The sequence below is a fragment of the Arctopsyche grandis genome, chromosome 9, assembly GCF_051622035.1.
Source record: "Arctopsyche grandis isolate Sample6627 chromosome 9, ASM5162203v2, whole genome shotgun sequence".
Taxonomy (NCBI): domain Eukaryota; kingdom Metazoa; phylum Arthropoda; class Insecta; order Trichoptera; family Hydropsychidae; genus Arctopsyche; species Arctopsyche grandis.
The window spans coordinates 14,624,429-14,648,770 of NC_135363.1; the positions used below are offsets into that span (position 1 = coordinate 14,624,429).

The 24,342-nt window shown below is 32.9% G+C and overlaps 1 protein-coding gene across 4 annotated transcripts; it reads left to right on the top strand.

Annotated features, from left to right (window-relative positions):
- LOC143917366 (uncharacterized) lies at positions 1 to 23,395 on the top strand. 4 transcript variants are annotated; one of them, XM_077438846.1, is made up of 6 exons: positions 1 to 257; positions 1,247 to 1,775; positions 20,989 to 21,221; positions 21,303 to 21,642; positions 21,891 to 22,000; positions 22,085 to 23,395. In XM_077438846.1, exons 2-6 carry the CDS (start codon positions 1,684 to 1,686, stop codon positions 22,255 to 22,257), a joined length of 948 nt encoding a protein of 315 aa, XP_077294972.1. In that variant the 5' UTR covers positions 1 to 257; positions 1,247 to 1,683; the 3' UTR covers positions 22,258 to 23,395. The 4 variants fall into 4 exon arrangements, with proteins under 4 accessions (XP_077294972.1, XP_077294974.1, XP_077294973.1 ...); XM_077438848.1 differs by lacking the exons at positions 1 to 257; positions 1,247 to 1,775 and adding an exon at positions 5,896 to 6,106 and having other exon boundaries at positions 22,085 to 23,389; XM_077438847.1 differs by lacking the exons at positions 1 to 257; positions 1,247 to 1,775 and adding an exon at positions 18,367 to 18,440 and having other exon boundaries at positions 22,085 to 23,389.
- Positions 23,396 to 24,342: the final 947 nt, after the last annotated feature.

Here is a 24,342-nt window from a genome sequence, read left to right on the forward strand (position 1 = left end):
AGCTTTGGTTTAAACTAATAATATGGATCGGAAATATGTGTGCAAATTATTCACGTTAAAAGAAGGCAATAGAGCAGTTTAATATTTGTTTAAAAACACAATCAAACACTCGCAAATATTGACCTGTTGAAAATGGAAAGGTTGGTCACCTCACTCTCGAGCTGCGTTCGATTTGGCATCGTCGTGTCGCTCGTTTGACGCGTATTTTTCGCGGATTAATTCGCTGTTGTCAAGCAGATTATTTGAGAAGCATCAAGGTAATTGTTCAGCTCCTTTCACTTAATTGTATGCATCTGTAGCCGATGTAAATATTAGTTCCCTGTTTATACCTGACGTTTCAACCCTAAGGTATGACGTTATCGCACATAACCTCAAAACCCCTAAAGCCTGTTTTGCGATTTAACATCTTATTCCGTGTCCAAACTTCTCTATATCGATTAATTGTCATCTATTTGATGATTTCAAGTTTGATTTCAAAGCCTACGAAGGTTAAAACAACGCTCTTCATATGGATGTAATTTTTGTTTGACAGTTCTGTAATATGAAGGTTAGGTTTGTACAATCTATCAATATGGAGTCAACCATCTACTTTAAAAATGCCCAAAGAAATACAAAACATTTCTTGGAAATGATAGTATTAAATGTGTTTGATTCAAAATAAAGTAATTTTATTAATAATGACAGCGTTGAAGATTTTTTGAATCAAATAGTAACAATTTGTATGAAATATTATAATAAAGTCACAATTTGTATGGAATAATTTCGAATTAATTAATTTAAAATAAATCCCAAATATAGTGTTTTTTGATGAGATTTGCAGATTATTTTTCAGTGTATTATGTAATTATTACAAGTGAATTTGTATTTGTTTGGTTAATTAGTACTCGTGTGTAAGTGTGTTTGAAGTTTGCACGTCTGACGCACTCGGAACGGGTAAATTAAAAATAAAAGTCAGCAAAAGAATTCTTAAAGATCTGCTAAGTCGCCGAAAAATAAAATTTAAGCTGTATTTATAGTCAAAAATTTCGCAGACGATTCATACATTAAAACATTTGTGCAAATAAAATATTTTCACACACTTCTTTCGTGCTGCATGTTATCTTTTCTTTATCACTTTGGCGTTTTTAAACAAAGTCTGATAGACGTTTAATTTTGGATATGTGTAATTAAACATTCATTTTCTGTTTGAATTGTTTTGGTTTATGATTTTGTATTAATTTGTTTGTTTATATTTTTATATTTGCAGATGGGCTATTCCTTGAATCCACTTTCACAACTCTATCGCAATGTTTAACATTTAGCATAGCACATAGCTATTGTTTTTCTTTTGCATTTGAAATTCGTTTTGATTAGTGTGTCGATATAATTATTTTTATTTTTATAGATCATTATCTGTGCAATTATCACTTGTAAGATTTTCACCTGTCACACTTGTGATCGCTTCGTCTTATCAATCACAATGTATTCTTGCCTATAAGCAATATTTATTGTTTCTCATGTACTAGTGGGATTTTAATAAATTGCTATTACGTTTTATTTATATCACATCGTTCACAGCGGCGATCGTGCCAACAAATTAGAAATACTTTTAGTTCCCCGATAGCTCTCACCGGCGGATATCATTATTTGCGCATTTTTTTCTATTCTCTTACTTAATTCGATTTTATTACAAATTAAATCAAAATGGAATCCGGAGATCCTGGAGAAATTCGCTCTTCTGGAGTATCATTGCCGCAGTGGATGAAAACCAAAGCGACGGAAGGCAACCTCACCGGGTAAGTTCATTTTATACTTTTTGCATCTGTATGTATACATAACTTGACCACTTAATTATTTAATTTAAAACACTCTCATGTTTGAAAGCATTTGATTTTAATATAATATTAAATTTATCAGGTCAGTATTAGTTTTTTGTTAAAATGATAACAAAACGACGTTCATTGATAGAAGTTTGTATATAACATCAGAGATGTCATTGCTTATAATTACGAAATTTGTATTGAAAGATTTGGTTTTGATAATTAAATAGATAATTTGAGCATTTACATAATTTGAGATAGTAAGTAACATTTAAAAAAATACAAATGGATGGATTTTTTTGGAATACAAATATTTCCCGTCACTTTCCTCGTGTGTTATGGTCTTCTAACCCTCTAGAGCAGTGGTTCTTCACCTCTTGGAGGTACTGACCCCCACCAGTTTCATATGCGCATTCACCGAACCCTTATGTGTGTCTTGACCTCCGCCGAACCCCTGAGACTGACTGACCGAACCCCTGGGGTTCGATCGAACCCAGGTTAAGAACCACTGCTCTAGAGTCTAGATACCCCGCAGCTCGTATTGACTCAACTGCACTTTTCCCAGTGGCAGCCTTGACCTGATCACTACATCTAATTGAAGATCTTCCTGTGTTTCTTTCAACGCTACACAGAACGATCAATTTTTCCAGGCTCCCCTGGTCTCGCCTTCCCTGGAAAAACTGGAGGATACGCCTAAAACAGATAGACAATAGCTTATCACCATCCCTCAGTTCTTGCAGGATGGAGGCATTGGTTCTTCTCACTGTCCAGGGGATTTTAACCATCCGTCTCCATCACCACATCTCAAAAGCGTCTATTTTCTAGATTTGAGCTTGCAACGTCCATGTATACAAATATGGGGTATACCAAAGCTTGGGCGAGACGCTGTGATGCCCCAATCTTTCCAAATTTTGTTCTGTTTCGCCATGGCTTTTTATTTCGGTCCACCTTCCGTCGTCTGATAATCTTGATCCGAGATAAATTAACTCATGTACAACTTCAAGCTCAGGTCAAGCATCCGTCTCCAAGATTTGGCCATGTCGATTCACCTTCATAATCTTAGTTTTCGCTCTGTTAATTTCGAGTCCTAGTATTCTGCTTTCATGTTGCATACGATAGAGTAGATTCGCCATTTCCTCTTCGGAGTTGGCTATTAGAGCAGTGTCATCGGCGTATCTGCGATTGAATATGCTTTTACCCCTCCCTCCCAGTTATCAAATGTCCTTCTTATGATGTACTTCCCATAAATATTGAACAGCATTGGAGACAAAATATGTACATCCTTGGTGGCACACTCTTGCAGACTTGCATTTTTACATGCATTGATTCCTTACAAAAATTTGAAAACTTGTGCTTTTATTCAATATTAATTTATTCTCACATGTGGTTGGCTTGTCATTACTATTAAAACAAATAAAACACCGATTTATTTTATATATGTATTTAATTCCCTCAAAGAAAATGATATTTCAGATCTATAAGCTAGGCAATCTATGTATACTGATAGTCCTTTTTTATTGCTAAATATTGTTATCGGTTCACCTAGTTACTAAGCAACACGTTTAACATATTTAATCGTATCGCAGATAGTAAATGATTGTATTTAAATAATTTTCTTCACATAAATTGCACTCAAATTGGCTGATAAGTGGGGCTTACGAGCTCATCTACACTATATGCACGAGTCCTACTGCTAAGCAACAGCAACCGTCGTTGTCTTATCTGACATTTTTCGATAGAAAGTCAACAGTTTTGTTATTCAGTGGTGTTATCCTACGTAATATATTTTTGGCCTCGAGGTTGGCCTGCTATTGGTCGATCGGTCGACACACCTCTGAAATCATTCTTACGCAAAACAACACACTTGCTCCGTCGCACACTCTCACGATTTACATATGCATGTGTGATCAAATTCGGTTTTACTTTTCAATACTTGATATGTAAATACATAAAGCTAGTTCAATGAAATTAACACTTTCGGCCTTAATTTTTAGATTCATGAATAATTTCCCTCATCAGAATTGCATATTGAATTTAAATTTTAATGAATTCCATGTCATTTGTGAAGATTATCATACATCTATAATTTTTATATTTGGTTGACATATTTTCTTATCTTTACAGTTTGTACTTGATATATTTAAAAAAAAGTTCTTTGCCTGATCTAGGGCTCATATATACATTGCTATCATATGTATGTATGTAATGTAAGTTACTTTCAATTGATAATCTATTCATATTATTTTTATCTCTAGTAGTAGTGTGAGCACGCTTCAAAATTAAATTTGGTAAATTAATGTAATTGAATTATGAATTCTGTCTCATATTCCTTTGCATTTATTAATTTCATTACTAAGTTAGCGTATTCATTTGGTTGAACACCGTTTATTATGTTGTTTGACAAACATACACATTTTAGTGTTACCATTCATATTCATATCCAATACTATTCTCGTACTAAAGCTAGACTTTCACCGGCTGTGTGTAAAAGTTGCATCGTCATAAAATTTTCATATTACTTTTACTTCAATTCGCATTTTGTGACATAAAAGCCTCATATTATGCGTTTAAGACAAAATAAATAAATAAAGAATATACACAAAAAACATTAATTTAGATATCAATTTTTTGATTAATATATTATTTATTATGAAACGATGAGGAAAATTTGTATAATAATACAATTTTATACAAATAAATATGTAAAAAAATATGGATACTAGGTTTCTTCACTTTATGCATATTTGGTTTTTCCATGGAAGTGTTTATATCTTTCTCAGTATTAAAACACATGCATTGATTAATATACATGATTCTCAGTAAACCAACACTCATATGTAGTTGGTCTGTTATATACTCTTATTTACACATGTGGCAATATGTCTATATTATACACATTGGTTTTTTTAATTGGAGATTTACATGTAGCAAAAAAACATCTCCAAGTTTAAGTTTATTGTTTGAAAACCCATCGTACAGTGTGATGGGTTTCACTAAATCCTTTGTAGTGTGAAAGCCCTGCAGTGAAATTCCGGCATAAGTTTCTCTGTGGTCGTTTGAAAGGCGGTCACTCTATTTCAGTACTTCTGGTCGCGTGATGCTGAGATATCCTCGGTAGGAGGTGACCGCTCGCTCTCCCGTAATTATTTCGGGACAATTCAAACAGCACTGGAGTGTGAACGCTTTCCATTGTCGGACTCGCGCTCGCGTATTCTTGTGATAAAACAGTTGTGTCTTGTGCGATCGATAAAATACAATAATAACTTTCTAGTTGTGTTCACGTTCAAGATGATGATACACAGCTTTTACAATATATTATTTAAAAAGTGAGTTCTTTTGCCACACTGCTTTTTCGAATCAAGATCAAATAGAAGACAGTTTCCTTGGTACATATAATATATGATTTTTTATGCATATTTTTATTTTTCAACCGAACATTGTTATGGCGTGTTTATTTTTGTTTTTTTTTACCCTTTAAAGGTTTCACTATTTTGCTATTTTTGTAAAAATACGTCAGTCAACGTGTTTTTCAACAACAATCCTATTTTTAGTAAACTCTCATAATTGGATATACATATGTATCAATGGCGTTGAATTTTTATACAACAGTTTTAGATTTTATTGACACCAACATATTTGGATGAATATTTTACGTTAGGACCTTTATGATTTTCATTTAAATAGTTTTATTTCTTTTTTGTATCAATGTTTTCATTTTGAAATTATCAAAAATATTATTCGAGTCAGTTATATAAATAAAAAATTTCTTTATAATTATTTTGAAAATACATATTTGTAACTAACATACATACATTGTTATCTTCGGTATCGAACATTTCCGAAGTATGTAAACTTGTACTAATCGTTGCAACCAAAACATTTAGTTTTACGATTTGACTAAATATTGTTTTTGTGCTACTCAAATTAGACTTTGCGTTGAGCCAATACCGCAATATTTGGTTTTGTATATTTTTGTCACCTATTTTCTGCCTCATTGTTGACTATTCAGCCAGATAGCAACCCCTACCACAGCCACCAAGATAATCTCTTTAGGTACTGATCCCGCAGCATGTGGATAAATATGAATTGTGCGCTCATTCAATTTCAGTATGTCACAGTAATTCGACCAGTCTGTGACCGTTTTGTATGCAACATTGACACTGATCGATTCGCGTGTAAAATACAATATAGTCTGACCATTATTCGGAAGTTTAGACATTCAGTTGTAGACAGTTAACCGCAGCGAGTGCTAGTGTAACAATTTTTCTGTTCAAAATGATTGACGCTTTACTTGCTAGAATGTTCCCGTGAGTACCCATGTTTAACTTATTTCAACCTTTATATAAAAAGTTTCCAATCCCATTGTGTTCTTCGTTTCCTGTTGTTTTCTTTGTGAACCGTGGTGACCTTACCGAGGTGTCTACATTTTTCATGTCAGACTTGATTATGTTTTATGATTCGAGTAAGTTATTTTTGTGTTCGAATGCGAATGAATGAATTTTTTTCGTATCATAGACGAATCATTAACTGCTTGCCAAAACTAAAATTTTCTATAGATTGTGATCGTTATTTCGTGAATGAATCAAAGATATTTTTAATCAGCTACAATAAAAATTTTGATATGGAGTCATTAAACTGTATTTTTTTGAACTTGGAAGTTCCTTAAACCACTTTTCAGCGGGGGTTCACAAATTTTAATGATTTTAAGATAAAATATTTTTTTCATAAATCAATTCCAAGTTGTTTAGCCGAAAAATTTTAATGAAGTTTTAGGACTGATATTGACGATACTACACATACCTGTACTTTTGCAATTTAATTTTAATTTATTGTTATACATAACCTATACACCTACACAGGGCCGCTGAGAAGAATCCCAGGCCCTGGAAAAATAATTCTATACCCTATGACAAACCAAAAAAAATATAATTTTAATATGCGAAAAATCCATCAGAGCTATTAAAAAAATATCTATATGTTAAATGCTATTTTTTGAAATAATCGAATAAGGAAGTATGATATAACAGGTACGATTTCACATGGACACAAAGAAAGTGCGGATCGAAAAATAATAAATATTTAGCATTAAAGAAATATGTATTTTTAAGTAGAATAATATAAAATATCAATATCGATCTGTAGAAAGTCCCAACATGGGACCCCTCAAGTAGTCTTGGGCCCTAGAACTTTAACCCCATCTCCCCCCCCACAATGATAAATAGTTTTAATGATAGCAAAGAAACATTGTAAAACTTTGCAAAATGCGAATAAAAGTGCATAAAAATAATATGATCCTTCCCACGGGTTTCTTTAAAGAAAATTCACCACCATAACTTTTTCTTAATAGACATGTCACTAGCATGAATGTGTTCCTAACAATTAGTCAAGAACAAAATTTGAACAGGCGGAAGTACATATATCTACATATGTAGAATAGCTTGATACTTCCTATACTAATTAAACTGCAATCATCTGACCTTTCAATGAGTGCTACATACATATGGTGTTGTTTTCTTTGCAAATTGATGTAGTAAATACTGTATACACATGCGTTGAATAACTGATGTTTATCATTCGCAATTAAAATCCATTTGAGCCTTGTATAAACATAATATTCACTGTTTTGTATGTAAAATTTAGTAGAAAGATTTTTAAAAATTTTCCTCATACAAATTTTCCTTGTATGAAAAAAAATTTCTGTACACAAAATGTTCCATTTATATCGATATACATATTTAGACCAAACGAATTATCACCGTATGAACTGAATAATGTAACAATAAACAATTCTACTGCACTCGGCTTATCTTTGTAATGCACTTCAACTGCATACAGTCTGTGGAATCAGTCTAGAAGTCAGACCGGAAGGAATTCGACGAGACCGAGCTCCACTCAACTGCGTATAAACTCTATTCTTCCGGTACATCTTTCAACCACATTAATCGACCCACACTTAATAATTTGGCATGATTCACAATCGCGGTAGTACGATTTCTCACATAGCAAAAAAATTGCCAACGCCGACGGCCTCGCTTTCTACTGCAACTCGTGCACGTGCTTCATACAAATTTGACGTTTCACATCAGAGTTTGTCGTGTTAGCTACATACATACATTATGATGAATATACATACATATATATGTAGATTATATTTAAATCTCCACGTGTTGAAATAGACCTTCACGTGCATGGCAAATGGGGCACCCAGATTTGCCGCTTGCCCCACTAACTCGTGATATGCATTTCGTAATATATATCGACCTAATCTCGCACATTCCCCTGTGACTATCAAATGAACCTTTAAGTGTTACGCAAACAGGTATTAGCCGTCAAATTTGAAGCACTTTGTACTTATATGTTGTGTGATTGTACTGCATTATGTACAAGTATTGCAATGTCAGCGCATTCTTGTAAACCTTTTGTGCGTGCAGGCCTCATTCATGCTCAATTATATCGTTTTGAGTACTTTATAGCTGTTTAAACTGTGATGATGGAACACTATGTAGCAGAAGGTCAAGTAATATTAAGACTGTTGATTTCTTGCATCAGCTTACAACGTTCACGGCGGGTTATCAACCTGTCGCGTGACTTTATGTCTGATGTTCACTGTTGAGCGATTGTAACTTTTTCGTGTGAAATTTCTCTTGCTTATACATATGAATGTTGTGTGGTAATTAGTCTGGTTCCATTTGGGATTTCTCTTCAATATGGATCTTTCAAATTGCAGTCAGTCAATTGCATGGCATCTGTACAGATGCAGACACACAGAGTGGTACGCGGCAGGTTTTTTTTTTTATAGATATCTTTGCATGTGCAAAAAAAGCTAGATAGCCTAATCTATGCCATCGCGATCCTTTGGAAACCCCCCTCCCCCCCGTAGTGTTTTCGGTGATATTTTATACTTGTGTTAACATAGGTTTGACAGTAATTGATAACTGCGATCCTCATTTGAATCAATATAGGGGAAACTTGTCGAAATAATTAAATCGTACGAATTAACTCATTATAGACCACTGAATTTTTCGAAAACTTTATTAGAATCAGGGTATTTTTTTCAAAGCAACGGTAAAAAGTTGTAAGTTTTGTAAATTAAACATAATTCCTAAATCTTTCTATAATTGAATCGAAAATTGTAATTCACCTTTCTTACAGTTGTATTCGACCGTATGAATTATCAGATCAGTATTTTTTAAACTGGTGATTGCTGTATTTAATTTTAATATATTTTCTTTTAATAAACGATATCTATCTTAGAGATCATTCTATTATTCGTTTAATTGAAAGATTCAATTTGAGAAGTATGCTATGCGTGAAAATAACAGTCAATTTCGATATCTGGGGATTCGTTCTGAATATTGTTATTTTGGAATATTATTCCTTGTAAAAATATTCAAGCTCTAAACCATACAAATTTATATATTTTTTTAATTTATTTATCAATATTTTAGATAAAGATATGCTGATATGATATCTATAAATGGATGTTTGATTAACTAAATCTTTTAAATAATATTTTTTTTGTATGAGGTTTGAAGAACTTAAAAACACGCTGTGTTGAGAGCCTTTGAGAATTTTTATTAAAAACACGTAAATAGGTTTTTGAGCTCTTTTTCCTATTATGCTTTAGATTAACATTAGAATAATATAATACTGTGATTACTAACCAAATTAAATTAAAATTTTAAAATAGAAAATGATCAGTAGATCAGTAGCTATTAAAATAGATATAAGATGTATTGTGAACATAATTTCGTAATAATAAAAAGCATTTAAAAATCAAAAATTAAAAACACAGCGTGTGTGTTTACGGCCCATAGAGAGCTAACAATGACACGAAGATAAGCCCAATACAGCTGGAAACTATTAGAACGTCTGATGCCACACTTTTCAGTGTGTTTTGCACGCTGATCGCCGATATCTGCTTATTATAAGCAGAGGTAAGCGTTGGCTCGATGCTTTTCAAAAAACAAAATAAAAACCATATTTTGTGCGAAAAGCATCGAGCCAACGCTTATCTCTCATTAATAATTATTATAAGGAAAGGTTGGCGGACAAGTTTATTTTGCCTACAAAAAATGGTTCACTATTTTCAACCTTTTTTTTTTTGCTCTCTTGCTTTGTAGGACAATAGTAGTTGAAAATAGTTGAACCAACTTGTTCGCCGATCTCTGATTATAAGTATTCTTCATCAGATTTTGTAATGAGAATTCTATATTATAGGTATATCAGTGACAAAAATGAATACACTATTTGAACATAAACGAAATTCTATTACAAAACAAGTATGTATACCTATATCATGCTGTCAAACAAGAAATATATTTCTGAAATAGTTTTGTAATAAATGCATTAAAATCTCATTTTATTTTTGAATCGGTGCTATCTTTTAACCAGCAACTTTTGGGTATTCTTCAAAATGTATAGATGGGACAGATATGCTTGCAGGTATTCTACAATGGATACCGACATTGAGATGGGTTGAGTGAGGGTTTTAGACTATTGAAAGGTTTCTTACAAATTGTAAAGTAGATAGCATTTTTGAATTGTATGCAGGAAATGCAAACTGATTTCTAATACCACGTGATTTACTACTTTCGGTAATGTATTCTAGTTAAATTCCAATGTCATAATGTTGTTCGACCGTTAAATTTTCACGATACTCATCGCTTGGCTGGTTAAACTTTCACTTTTATTTAATGCGTGTACTTCCATTAGTGACGAATTTTGAAATATTTAATGTGTATTTAAGGTGATTCGTAAAACCTATAGTAATTTAGTGTGTTGTAAATGTGATACGATATAGCGGAAAAGACTGTGGAGAAATATTTATGTTCATTTCATTAGTTTTGATTATATAAATTCAGTAACAGATATCGCCAAATTGTCGTCATATATATGAAAAATAAAAGCGATAATCGTCATTTCATGACGCAAATTTGGTAAAAGTCGTATTTTTTCATCCATCCCCGGTAGATTCATGTCAGATGTGTTTTTAAATGATTATATGTAATTTGCTGTGACGTTCTGTTTTAATCTCAGGACTGCTTGTTTTATTTTTGTATTATCGATGTTTTTGTCCCTCTGAGAACCTGACGATATTGTTATTATTAACGCATTAGCTATTTTCATTACATACGAGAGCAATATTCTTATATCGAGTTTTATTACAGCGAATTATAAACAAACACATAATTTCTGCAACCGATACATACAAACCTTACTTAAATACGCATGTTTATAGGACGCTCATAATGACCTGCGTAGAAAATAGCTCATTAAAATAGTAAACAGTGGTTAATATATTTATACAAACAGTGTATTTAAATTTGTTATTGCCGTCTCAAGGATCTCAGAATCCCTGTCACCAATTGTCACGATTCATTTGTGCGAATGCTAAGTGTTATGCTTTCTGAGGAATGTTTACATACGTGTTTAATACTGTACACGTCATCTTATGTCAAGTTCTTTCATCTTGGTATTGTCAGTTTGAAATTTTGACCTATTAAGGATTGTGTATACGCTTTTCGTATTGTACGAAATTGTTTTCCACAATGTAGGTCGTAGTAATTCTATGTTGATGTTGAGTAAGCAACATTATCTACACCCGAATTTGATAAGGTGAGTTTGAAAGTATCGAATTAAATTTCATCATAATGTCATGTTGATTCTGTGTTTGTTTACAAAATATAATAGTAGGAAGTATCGTAACTATCTGTAGTATTTCTGTTATCATTGATCGACGAGCGGCTTTTCCGCTTTTCATCGTTTGCGAAAATCGACCCCTTTTATCGCACACGTATCCCCTGATTAATGGCATCAGTGATGATTAAGCGTGGATTTATCAAATCAATGTTGTGTATTCTTTTTGAGACTGTATTATTAGAATATTTTTGATATTGAGCGTTCGATCTCGTATTTTGCAGTAACAATTTCGTTTTTCTTGTGTTTTAAAATATTATTTTTTTACATTATCTGTAGCGTTTTGAGGTCCAAAGTCATTCTTATCTGTAGGTGAATAAATGACCCCCCGCGACCTCCTGCCGGGGGCCCACATATCTTTTCTTGTCTTATCGAATTGGCAAGTTGAATAATTCTACCATTGTTTACTCACACTGTCAGATGATTTTTTTAGATTATAAATGTATTTCTCATTCTGAAACGTCTGTTTTTATCTGTTTTTTTTTTATCACTTCAGTGTTTCAGATTGGCTTATGCAATTGTCTTCGTTATTATTGACCAGGTGATATGATAGCCAAATTTTATGAGCAAATTGTCTTACAGTGTATCTCATTATCGTTCTAATGGACACTAAATGGATTTTTAATATCTATGTACATATTTTTCATTCGTCTGTATATTTGGTTTTTATTAGTATTGTGAAGGTCATCTGTCTCTTGACCGCATTTGAAAGTTGCTGTAAAGATGGAATGGGATATGTACATATGTATGTATATAGTTGCATCACCAATTTGTCATATTTTAAGCTGAACGTCTCTATTTTTATTATTTATTTAAAAAAATAATTTTACCATGTTGGAATTACGGGATTGCCCCAAGGTGACACCTATGGCCAATTTTGTACATATGTACTATATGTATATAAAAAATATAATCTAATATATAATTTCAAAAGAGACTTTGTATGTAAGTATTGTTGGTTGGGAATTAAAATTTAACAAGTTAAAATTTCTATGACAACGAGTCGATTTTTTTTTCGATTCAAATAAATTTAATAAAAAAAACAAATTAATATTTACTATTAGATTCGCCATGTTTACGCTGTTTATATTACAAATACTGAGCGAAGCTGGGTAAAACAACTAGTATTACTATAAATTTAAAGAGGCTTGTAAAAATGGTGACAAATGAGGGTAATTTGATAGGAACCGTTTCATCAGATAAATCGAAAAACTCTTACAGGAAGCTATCGACCCAGAGTCACATATATCCAAGGTCTGGCCAGCAACACTGAATCAGGGCTCGAACCCGTGACTCCTCAGTTGTTAGCATTATACGCTAACCACTGAGCTATGTTGCAGCTCGTATTCGAATCGATATTTATCAATTTGAAATATTTAGAAATAAATTATGTAGATTTTACGTATGATATCGTCCATTTGAAATCTTGTTTGCATACCTTGCTAGAGGCTCGTCAAGTGTGTAGTTGTTTTTCTTCATTTAATTGGTTGAAACTAATACTAACATTGTTCCGCGAGATCATTGTATATGTATATTTGAGAGTATTTCACGTGAATAATTACAACATTTTCGTAGAAAAGGATTGTAATGTAAATTTTCGCAACTTGCCAAAATTAGTATTTTTTGTCATTTGCAAATGTATTCTTTTCAACAACAATTCTTTGTAAAATCGCATACGTCATAGCAAAATCGTATTTGATTTTAATTTAATCAGCAGTATAATATAATAGATAAGTATGTTGTTTTTACGACAATTTGCAAATTTCATCATTTCCGGCTGATTTCACTATCTGTTTAATAAATTTTTAACTCGTTCAAACATGTGCACAATTTCCCGATGCTTTGTTTATAGACTACAATTAATATTGTGCGGATTAGATGACTAACGGGAAAATGTAATTGCGTGTCAAACCATTTTGTTCATTAGTCGCAACGCCACTTGATGACTAAAACCATTAACTAAATTCAATACAGGGACAAGCACGAATAGAACATTCGATAAGTTGTATTTACCTAGTTAATATAATTCATTTTCACAAATGGAGTCATCGCGACAAGTGTTGAGTATACATTTTCGTATCTGAATTTGTAGAAATTGGCGTTGCAATTCGGTCACTTCAGTCTACTAAGAAATTTAGCGTATTGCTAATGCTATGCGTCGAACTTGTGACGACATTTGTTATGAAGTGGTATTGTTTGTGCGAAAATATGAAAAGTGACTGATCAAACACAGAAGGCATTGAAAACTCGCATGTTGTATATCAATTCGTACAAACAATTTGAGACGATATTATTGCTCTTGAATGTGTTCGTGCTTGTTTATGGTCCATATATTATCATAATGTGCATTGTTTGATTTGTATAGTTTTATCGATATACATACGTATGTCTGCATTTTATCGTAATATATACATTTCCAATGTATACTTAGTTTTATTTCTTTGTACTGTGTGCACTTTCGAAAAAAGATTCAATTTCTTTTTATTTTTACCTGTTCACAAATTTGGCTATTCGATCTGTTGAATTTATCTAATCGTTTGCTATACACATATACTGTTATATACCTGGCAGGTAATCCTAAGTGCTCAAAAAGGTTTTTTTTACTTATGCAGCTTACACTTTGTGATCGTCGAGACGAATAGTAATGAACTCGTAAGCTGTGGTGAAAAACACATGTGTAAACATAGCCGTTGTCCAAGTCACGAGCTCGCTTGAGTTTCATATAAACAATTTACGTAAAATGTTAATGTATGCATTTGATACTCATGGGGGCGGGGGCTCTCTTAACGAAAATTCTGCGAATTTTCTTTAAAAAATCTCTCACTCCGTCGTTTCTCGTTGGATCTAGTCCAAACAAATTAAAATTTTACATTTTTCCTCTGCCAAATATTTATCGTATATTCCATTCTATTTTATTTCATGGTTGACGTGCAATTGTTTGCAATGTTTTTTGAAAGGCAAGCTTATCGAGTGGGAACAAAAACTCATTGACTTTGAACTGCGCTAATAGGACATACAATATGACTTCAACATGTACATATGTGCATTTTCTAAAATACCTACACATTTTCACGGATTATATATGTAAACTAGTGTTGTACCCGATGAAATATCATCGCATGGGTGTTGGCATATTGAGTTATTAAATAAAAAATATATAAAAGTAATGGATCTGCACGCGGTCGAATTTTTTTCAAACACCTTATAATAAATATATTCAATTGTTTAATATGAAAAAAAAGGTAAAAACTACCTACCTACATATTTTATTTTATTTTATTGTAACAAATCAATATACACTCGCCATTACAGATTTGCTCCAATGCGACGGGTGTACGTTAACGAATTACAGAATACATAAACAATCAGAAATCAGAAATACAGTAATACATACATATACAATCAGAATATATAGCATATAACAATTAATCAGAAATAATAATCATAGAGACATCTATGAATTATTTTTAGATTTTTTTTTTTTGTATACAATTTTTATACATATAATAAATACGAAATTATAGAGATGTCTATAGAGATATCTATAGATTTCAGATTACTGTGTATAATTATTACAAATTATACACAGGCAGATTTTTGTGACAACAGGATTAGATATAATACCAATTTTCAGGAACCGTTTCAGCAATGATCAGATAAAATTGGCAAACTCTGATAGAGAAACGATCGATTTGGAGTCACAAAACCCCCAAATCTAACCAGCAGTGGCGAGGACTCGAACCTTTGACCTCAGTGGTGCTAAATATATACGCTACCACTAAGCCAAACTGCTGGCTATATACATATATACATATGAACAATATAAAAAACTAATAGAAAAATTGATTAATTAATTAATCAATTAAATGAATTTTCAATAGATGGCGGTAAACGCTCAGAGAGAGCGCCGTCTATTTAACTAGAGGAAACATTGGTAGCAAACAGTATACACATATATATATATATATATATATATATATATATATATATATATATATATATATATATATATATATATATATATATATATATATATATATATATATATATATATATATATATATATATATATATATATATATATATATATATATAGATTTTTTTTTTGTTATTATATTCGCATACGTTTTGGCAGTGGCTTAGCTGTGACGTACATATGTATGTCAAATCGAAACGACTATTATAGTACAGCGAGCGTTATCTCAGACAGACAAATAGACACACAGAATAGCCATATTATATATAGGTATATGATGGGGTCTATTCTTATATACCTAGCTTTATTAGCTACAGACTAGTGCATTGGTAGAGCTATTACATTACTGTAGAGAGGTCGTGGGTTCAAGTTTCGGCCACATAAGCTGCTGGCGAGATCTTTTGGTTGTTTTTCCGATTTTTCTAGCTTAATTGTTGTGACCGATCCAATAAATCGTTATCCCCCCTCTCAGTTTCTGGCAATTTCGAATTTGTCGAATCTTATAAAAATATGCTACCCACATATTGTATATCTATGTAGTACCCAAATATTGTATACTGTATGTATAAAAATAATGTAACCAAATGTGTCGCCTTGGGGTATTACCTGTCATGGCGCATATGGTGTATGTATGTAATAAAAATTAAATAATTAATATCTAATGATGCATTTTCAGTGAGGGAAATCCCTCACTTTGCCCCCGTATATGTGATAAGAAGGCTACATTTAACTACATGTGCTTTCACCCGCATAATTAGGAATTGTATTTGCGTAGATTTATTTTACATATTTGTAGAATCAATTGATCATACGAATGATTGAAATAATAGTACTTATTGGTTATACGGGCGCATCGGAGCATCCAGTATACACACTTACACTAACGCATACAAATACACAGTAGTTAAAGTGAATAGTCTCTAGGTATCGCAAACAGTGACAGCACGCAAGTGGTACCCAATTTTTATCGATATTGACGTTTTATGAAACAATATCGATAAAAATCGAAAAAACATCGCGACGATAGAGTGGCGCAATGTGTGTGTGCGGTCGGACGTGTTTTGGTTACAGTTACAAACATATTGATTCACATGTAAAACTATGCACAAACAAGTAAATCTATTTATCCATTCTTAACGAGCCTGGAACGAATATTTAATAATATACGTATAAATTATATTTTCCCACGATGCCATTACGGGTTGCCCCTGAGCGACACCTATGGTATTAAACTTAACATCTATGGTATGAAACATATATGTTTATATTTATAGATTATAAATTTGAAGTCATGGTCAACCAGCGGCGTGGACTAGTGGTTAGCATATTATGCTTTCGAGCAGAGTGGTCACGGGCTCGAGTCCCACTAGAGTCCTAGTGGGACTCTATTTGCTGGCTATCAAATTTGCTGGCCTGACCTTGGTTTCTGACTCCAGGTCGATCGTTTCTTATCAGAGTTTGCCAATTTTTCTGATTTTCATTGAAACGATTCCTGTAAAATTGGTTTCTCCTCTCCTAACTTTCTTGCTAATCTCAAGCAATTCAGCATCTTGAGGTTCGCCAATGCTGCAAAAATTTCTCCATAGATGTCACTGTGGATGTTTGTATGAACTCGCATTGTATAAAAATGCTTATGTATATTAATTTTATTTTATCTGTTTAAGTACATTCGTCGCTTTGGAGCGATCTGTAAAGGAGAGTGTTCCATGTTCTATAAAATAAAATAAAAATAAAAATATTCAAATAGTGGTGACATAATGGAAAGGTTGGTTTTGCCAATTTGATGAGGATCCGTTTCAACAATTAAATCTTATAAATTGGCAAACTTTGATAGGAAAAGATTGACTATCAGTCACAAATATTCGAGTCAGACTAGCAGAATTACAGAAATACTCTCGAATAAATTATTTTCAATCAAGGTCAACCCAGGGCTAGAACCCGGGAATCTCTCGGTGGTTAGCATTAACGCAACCATCAAGGTATACCGCTGGCTATAATAGAATATAAAGCTCAAAAAATATTTAGAATTCCTAATAAAAGTTTGTATGAAATTAAAAATACTGTTGCGTAGGGGTGGGTTCACGATCCAAATGAAAGGCCAAAGTCGCTTCACAAAATTTATTTAACGATTCATAAGGTCCACACGAGATCACCGCTCGCTCCAGAATACTTGATCTACCGTATGTGCCTCCTTATAAAGGACAAGTTACCCAGGATAGCATCCCCGATCCGTTGGCGTGTCTATTGTGCAGGCCGCATTCCCGCACTCACCCCGTTCTGTGAGAACTCACTTACTGAGTCCCGTTAGCCTAATCTGGGGTTTGTATTGTTCACCCACGAATGCACTTAATGGATACTCTCTCCCATGTTCCCACGTTACAATACATATGTGAATCTTATTACAATATGTAAAAAAAATAATGAAACGCATAACGTTTATTGTATTTGTTTTACATTCATCTCTAAATGTGTACGTAATTATAATCACGGAACAAGTTTGCCTGACGTAACTTTGACATTTCTGCAAGCTACTTTTACCTTCACTACCAAGTAGTTATTTTATATTACCGTGTTTTATTTATACTGCAATTGTCCTTCATACAATTGCTCTATAAACAATGAATTATGCAACGTAGCTTTGTTTTTCATTTGTTCACGTTTCATACGTATGTATCATAAATATATGCATATGTACATATGTCTAGTGATCCGTCTTTTTCTTTAATAGCTCCGCAAGTGCTTTGAAATTAATAGCCACACAACTATTTCCTTTCTAGTTTATTTTAGACGTATTTGAATTTACGCCAAAGACAATAGCCGTCGGCATTTCGCCCAATTTTATAAATATTTAAAATACCCACCGTTCGATTTCACATTCAGACATGTGCAGTGTCTAGCAGAGTCGTTACACGTAACCGGTTAGTTCGCTGCATGACCCGTTCTTTGTTCTCATCCAAGTTCAACCGGTTGCATTCATTTTATATTTTTATATAACTTTTTTTTGGCGCACTCTGTGACAGCTGCGGAGGCCCGACCCGCTGAAGATCTGCCATTGGTCGCGCCTACGTGACGTCATCTAAATCTAGGCCTCTCATTGGTCGCACGGTGTGTGCAAAAAACTCGCCATTTAATTTATTGCCGACGATTCAGTTTGATCGCTGCGACCCGTTCCCGAAATACCCGCTTGCTGTTTTTTTTGCGATTCGAAATATTCTATGAAAATCTCGTTGATACATTCATATGCTCAAGGTCGAATTGTTTTGTCTTTCCGCGTTATCTCCGATCAGGGTCGCTCGATTGCATTTCCACGTATTTTCACCGATGGTATCTCTGAACAAATTAATTTTGCCTGTAAATATACACACACGGTACATTTGTATTTCGCTTTGACAAAGTCCAATTTCCACAATAAAATGCCGATCTAATGTTTATGTAGGTATATGTAATATATAAACGATGGGATACATCTGCATAGGTACTGTATTATCTCATTGTGTATGTAAATACGTGTCGATTGTGTTTATTTTCTTGTGTAGTTTCCTTTTTTGGCAAGTCACATGACGAAATGTCAAAAAATAATTCGAGGTTTCGCCATTGAAAATGGTCACTCGTTTCTAAGAATCCTTGCGCGTCGAAGCCTTTGCCTGATTTCTCAGAAATGCCGTTTATTTTATGTTAACCCTTTCTTGACAGTATACATTGTGTCGATGAATCGTCTGGTAGAATTCGACCCCGTCACGGTGAAACCGACGCATTTGCTTATCGTTCGTTTAGTTTTATCGCAATACGATAATTACTTCAAAACGATCGTGACCTGTATTTTACAAATAATATTTGCAAACTATGCCGACTTTCAATATAATTCAGCAATCGGCGTATTATTGTGTATATTTAGATATACATGTTATAACGAATTCTTCCACGTGCAGAATACAATTTTCGTGACCTACACTTTTTGAACTTCACAATAATTAACACCATCAAAGTTTTTTTAACAACATTCTACAACGAAAGTATTTTTATATGTTGCTCCGAAAATCGTTCAGTTGTTCGAGTTCTCACTAGTTCGTTAGTTCGCATAGGTGACTAGGTTGATAGAATAATCGGGTGTTAGATATTCCGTGATCGAGATTTTAGTGACTTACGCGAGATCGCTTTGTGCGGAATAATCACCGAACCAACTTATTCATAGACCAATTAGTGGTTTTATTTAAAAAAAAAAACTATCTTCAAATAGACCCACCAGGTGTCGCATTAAACTTTAAGCTATCAAAACCTTTTGAGATGTCAAAACGTCAAGTATTTAAAAGAAAAATAGCACATTACAACTTTGCTATTATTCCCGTTTTCGCATTTTTTTTTAAATATTGCAATCCAGGGTAAGCATACTTATGTACATAGAGGATGGAATAAACTACTGAGAATACTTGAACTAATGTCCAATAGTTTGTGCATGAATAAAGTAGTTCGTTTGTCAATTTGTTATTTTTTGTACACTATTACTGTTCATGAACAAACTAAATGTACACTTGGACTGTAACATATACATGCATAAATACATTAAACATTTGGTCAAATCTCAGATAAAACCACATATTTATATATAGATTAATATCAAAATTGTAAACTTGATATTTATTAGCAAATGCTACTATCTAAGTTTCAATGAAAACTAACAAGTGCTTTATTATAACACAAACATAGTTCACACAATGCCATACGTGTAATTACTGATACATATTTTTCATTTCTGATATTTGCCCAAGTTGCCTTTCGGACAACTAATACATTTTCTTATATGTGATTATGATACAATGTAAATTGTAACTAAGGTTTATCTATATTTATATAAATAACAAAGGAGCATTTTTTTGACGAATCATAGTAAGTAATGTTTAAAAGAATTTATAGTCGTTTCGATTCATTTGAATCTTGAATGCTCTAATTAAGGTTTTGTGAAATATATTTCGCAATGCAGTTATTTCATAGATTTTTATAGACTGGACAGAGATATGTGCTTGTTAATAGTTTTGTTGTCGTTTGACCCACATTGTATTTATTTTTGTTATATTTGGATGACGCAGATTGGGGTATGAAGTAGTAAATTGTTAGATGCGCTGTCACTTTTAGGGTTATCCCAAATCTGCTTTCCGCCTGATGGTGCGTCATACCGACATTATATAAACTGGTCTTGTTGCCGCTTTTGCTTCAGTCGCTCACTGGTCTCGTTGTCATGAGCTCGCGTTGGTTCTCAGATTTAGATTTTTCTGATTTACCGTACATTTAGCAGGCCCTCTCAGTCTGTTTCGGTTGAAAAGCCAAAATTGTTAACTGTGATTTCTACGTTACTGTGATACTAGAAAAATTTTACTCTCATAGTCTTAAGTTTTTTCTAACTACCTAAGTGCTAAAATGGGTTTCATCCGATTATTGTACGTTCAAGTTGCTTCACGCTTATTTGTTTTAATTTTATTGTTTCACAGTGATAAGCATTGTTTCATTTCGTTTTTACAGTGATTTCGACACCCAGTTCGCATCGCCGCCTGCCCACGATGATTCCTTCTTCCTCATCAGATATCCGAATGCTGGTTCATTGTTGGGTGCAACGAACAAGCAGCAAAGTGGCATAGCGGCACAAGTGCAACAAACTGTATCAGCTCCCAAGAAAGAAATAACCGACTGGTCCAAACACACCCAACCTTGTCAACAATTCATAAGCGGAGTTCCCTTCGGTACCCTCAGTAAATGTAAGCCTTTCTCTCATTATAAAAACTTCCAAATATCTCGTGTATTGAGTGTTTTAATAATTTTCATGTATTGTTTTGTAGGCCCACCGACTGTGAAGCCAAAGCCTGCTGGAACAGATGATGGGTTTAAAGGTGAAGGAGCTGCTTGCGGTTCGTCAATAGTCCGCGTTGCCCAACAGATGATTTCCAGCCGTTCCAATTCTCGCGGTACATCTTTAGAACCGGTCAGCGAACACGGTCTCATTCAAATGGCTAACGATCCAGAGGCGGTGGTGTCTGCAGTAGATAAGAATTCGTTGGCACCGGGATCTACTTACAATAATAACATGAGAAGAGGAAGTAAAAGCTTACCAGCCACACCACTCAATTCGCCACCAGGAAGTCCTGGATCAAAAAGGAAAAATAGAAATACAATAAATAGGTAATTAAAATGATCCACAGAAAAATGACTAACACATCATTTACATGTCATCACTGCTATTCTCTGGTGACATCTATAATTTATGTCCTTCAATGAGTGTAACTTGACATATAATTTTACTCCCACTCATTAATTTATCTATTTTATTATCATTCATGTCAATTAGTAATTGCAAAAGTGTTCATTATAACACTATTCTCACTTTTTAGAAAAGTTTGTTATATAAATGTCTATATTTATTTTTTCAGATTTTTCACGAGTCCGTTTGAATTACCTTCCGATGTTAATGGTTCACGTTCGTGGATTTTAGCTGGTCTTCTCGGTCAACAGCGTGAGGCTATAAATGAAGAAGGGCAAAGTAAGGATGCACTATTTAACATAAATGTAACCGCAAGCTTTCTGTATTTTAGGTTATGTACTAATAATTATATTTTTGTTTTAGATTCGCTCGTTGCTTCTGCAGAAAATTTGGTTTCATCTTCGAATGTTGACGCTTCAAAAATCTCCCAGCAAGTGTCTGCTAATCAAGAAACGTTTGCACCCAAACCTCAAGTTTACAGACCCAAACCTTCGGAACTTCGGGAGATGAATTTCTTATCCCCAACTTCAATGTAATTTAGATAGAAAATTATTTTTAATTTTGATTATCTCTTGATATGTCATACAGTATTCTCTTTTTTTGTAAATATTGTAGTTAACTCTTGAAAACGAAAAAATACTTTACATTCTATTTTAGATGTTTTAGTATGTCTTAATTGCATACAAATGTGTTAAATATGATTTTACACCGTTGTAATTGGGCACCACATTGATATTAGTATTTTGAGGGAACATCAATATCATGTATGTTTTTAAATGAGAAGTCTTGCGTCGTTCAAGTATTTGGATGTTGTAAAAGTTTCCAATTATGAAGAAGGCTGTAGTATTTATTTGTAGAACACTAATTTGCATTGTAATTTTTAAATCTTAATTATTACTTTTAATTTTAACTTAATGTCGTATTGTTTGTTCACATAATTATTTTTTTAAAACGATTATTGAATATTAACAAAGATTATGTTTTGCGTCTTACGATGGACGAATGACCACGGATGTTTTTCTGATACGTGCTGTCGGTTATTAATGTGTCAATTGTATGTTTTCATACCGACAAGATTTTCATGTATGAATTAGAATGAATCCGTACAAGTTTATTTCCCCCTGAGGAATGTTTCTACGATTGACCATTGCATTATTTTAGTTTTGCGTTTATGTCTCATTGTGTTTAAGTTAAATAATTTATTTTTAAATTTCCTTTTTTTATATAAAAAAAATGAAGTCGTTTGATTATAAGTTTGTCAAATATAAGTGATTTTATTGAAAAATGATTGTATTCAATTAAAATATACTTGTACTGAATACTTTTTTTTATTTGTAAAACCTATTTAATTTTTTTTAACTTTTAAAAATAAATACTATCAACACATTTATTTGCTTGGTAAATATTAAAGCTAATTTATTTTAATGTGATATAAACTATTAACCAGTTACCTTGTAAATATTCATTTGTGCATGGTGATTTATATATTACCACTATTCACAAAAGTTTTTGCTCATTAATTTAGAAAAACACACTGTATGAAAAATCGTACAGACCAGATGTGTATTTACATAGGAAATTTTAATTGAATGAAAAGACAAATTGTAAAAATTGATTGTGCCTGCGTGTTTGTTATGATTTTTATTAAAAGTAATTTTGTGACATTGTATCGTTTTATTTTGTTTTTGTGCATTCAAATTGTAGATGGAAAATTTACATACAAAAACGTTATTTTTTCAATGGGTCTTTAGGTCATAGGTTTTCAACCTTCCACAGCCTTCTGAATTTTTTAGCTAATATTTCTTGGGAAAGTTTTTATACAATAATTTCAGTCTTTTCACGAAATAAAACAATAATTCAACTTATTTGCACATCAAATAATATCCTTAGTAATTGTGCCATTTGAAAATGCATGTCATTGGTATTTTAAACGTTTTTGCTACTGCTTGTGAGAAGGATATCATAGATGAATCCAAGGGAATGGCCATGACAGCCATGGTCACACTCTTGATGATTAATTTTATGCTTAGTAAAGAATAATATTGACATACCAAAAAAGTCACTGACTGAGACGAGTGTGTTGCTGTACTCTCCAATAGGCAAAACATTTTAAGTATGAATATTGAGAATACTTTTCTCTATTTCTCCAGAAAATTTTACTAAATACAGTATTAATACATATACATATGTACATCTAAAATGTCGCTATGCCTGAATGGTTGGGAAACTTGGTCATTGAACGCCAGAATGATGCATAAGGTCCAATGCACTCAAACAAGTATGGAATGTTGCATTCTGGTTATAACAGGGAGAGATAGAAAATGGTATACGTAGGTTTGAAGTATGATATATGATTGATGTAATGGTGAGGGTAATGATATTGAAATGGCAATGGGTGGGTCACGTAGTAAGAAAAACGGACGATATGTGGACGAAAGAAGTGTTCGAATGGTACCCGAGAGAATGTAAAAATTTGCAAGGAAGGTTGTAGGGGGGATGGGTAGATGAAATCAGAAAAATGTATGGGATGAGATGGATGAGCAAATGACTGAATGATGTTGATGATTTACTACTGCTATTATATGATATCTACTATAATACTGTGTACTATGTATTAGGTT

Bases quoted from the DNA above. Each gene is read 5' to 3' on its own strand.
- LOC143917366 (XM_077438846.1), top strand. From the start codon at position 1,684: ATGGAATCCGGAGATCCTGGAGAAATTCGCTCTTCTGGAGTATCATTG. The intron at 1,776-20,988 runs GTAAGTTCATTT...TCGTTTTTACAG, and splicing joins ACGGAAGGCAACCTCACCGG to TGATTTCGACACCCAGTTCG. The intron at 21,222-21,302 runs GTAAGCCTTTCT...ATTGTTTTGTAG, and splicing joins CTTCGGTACCCTCAGTAAAT to GCCCACCGACTGTGAAGCCA.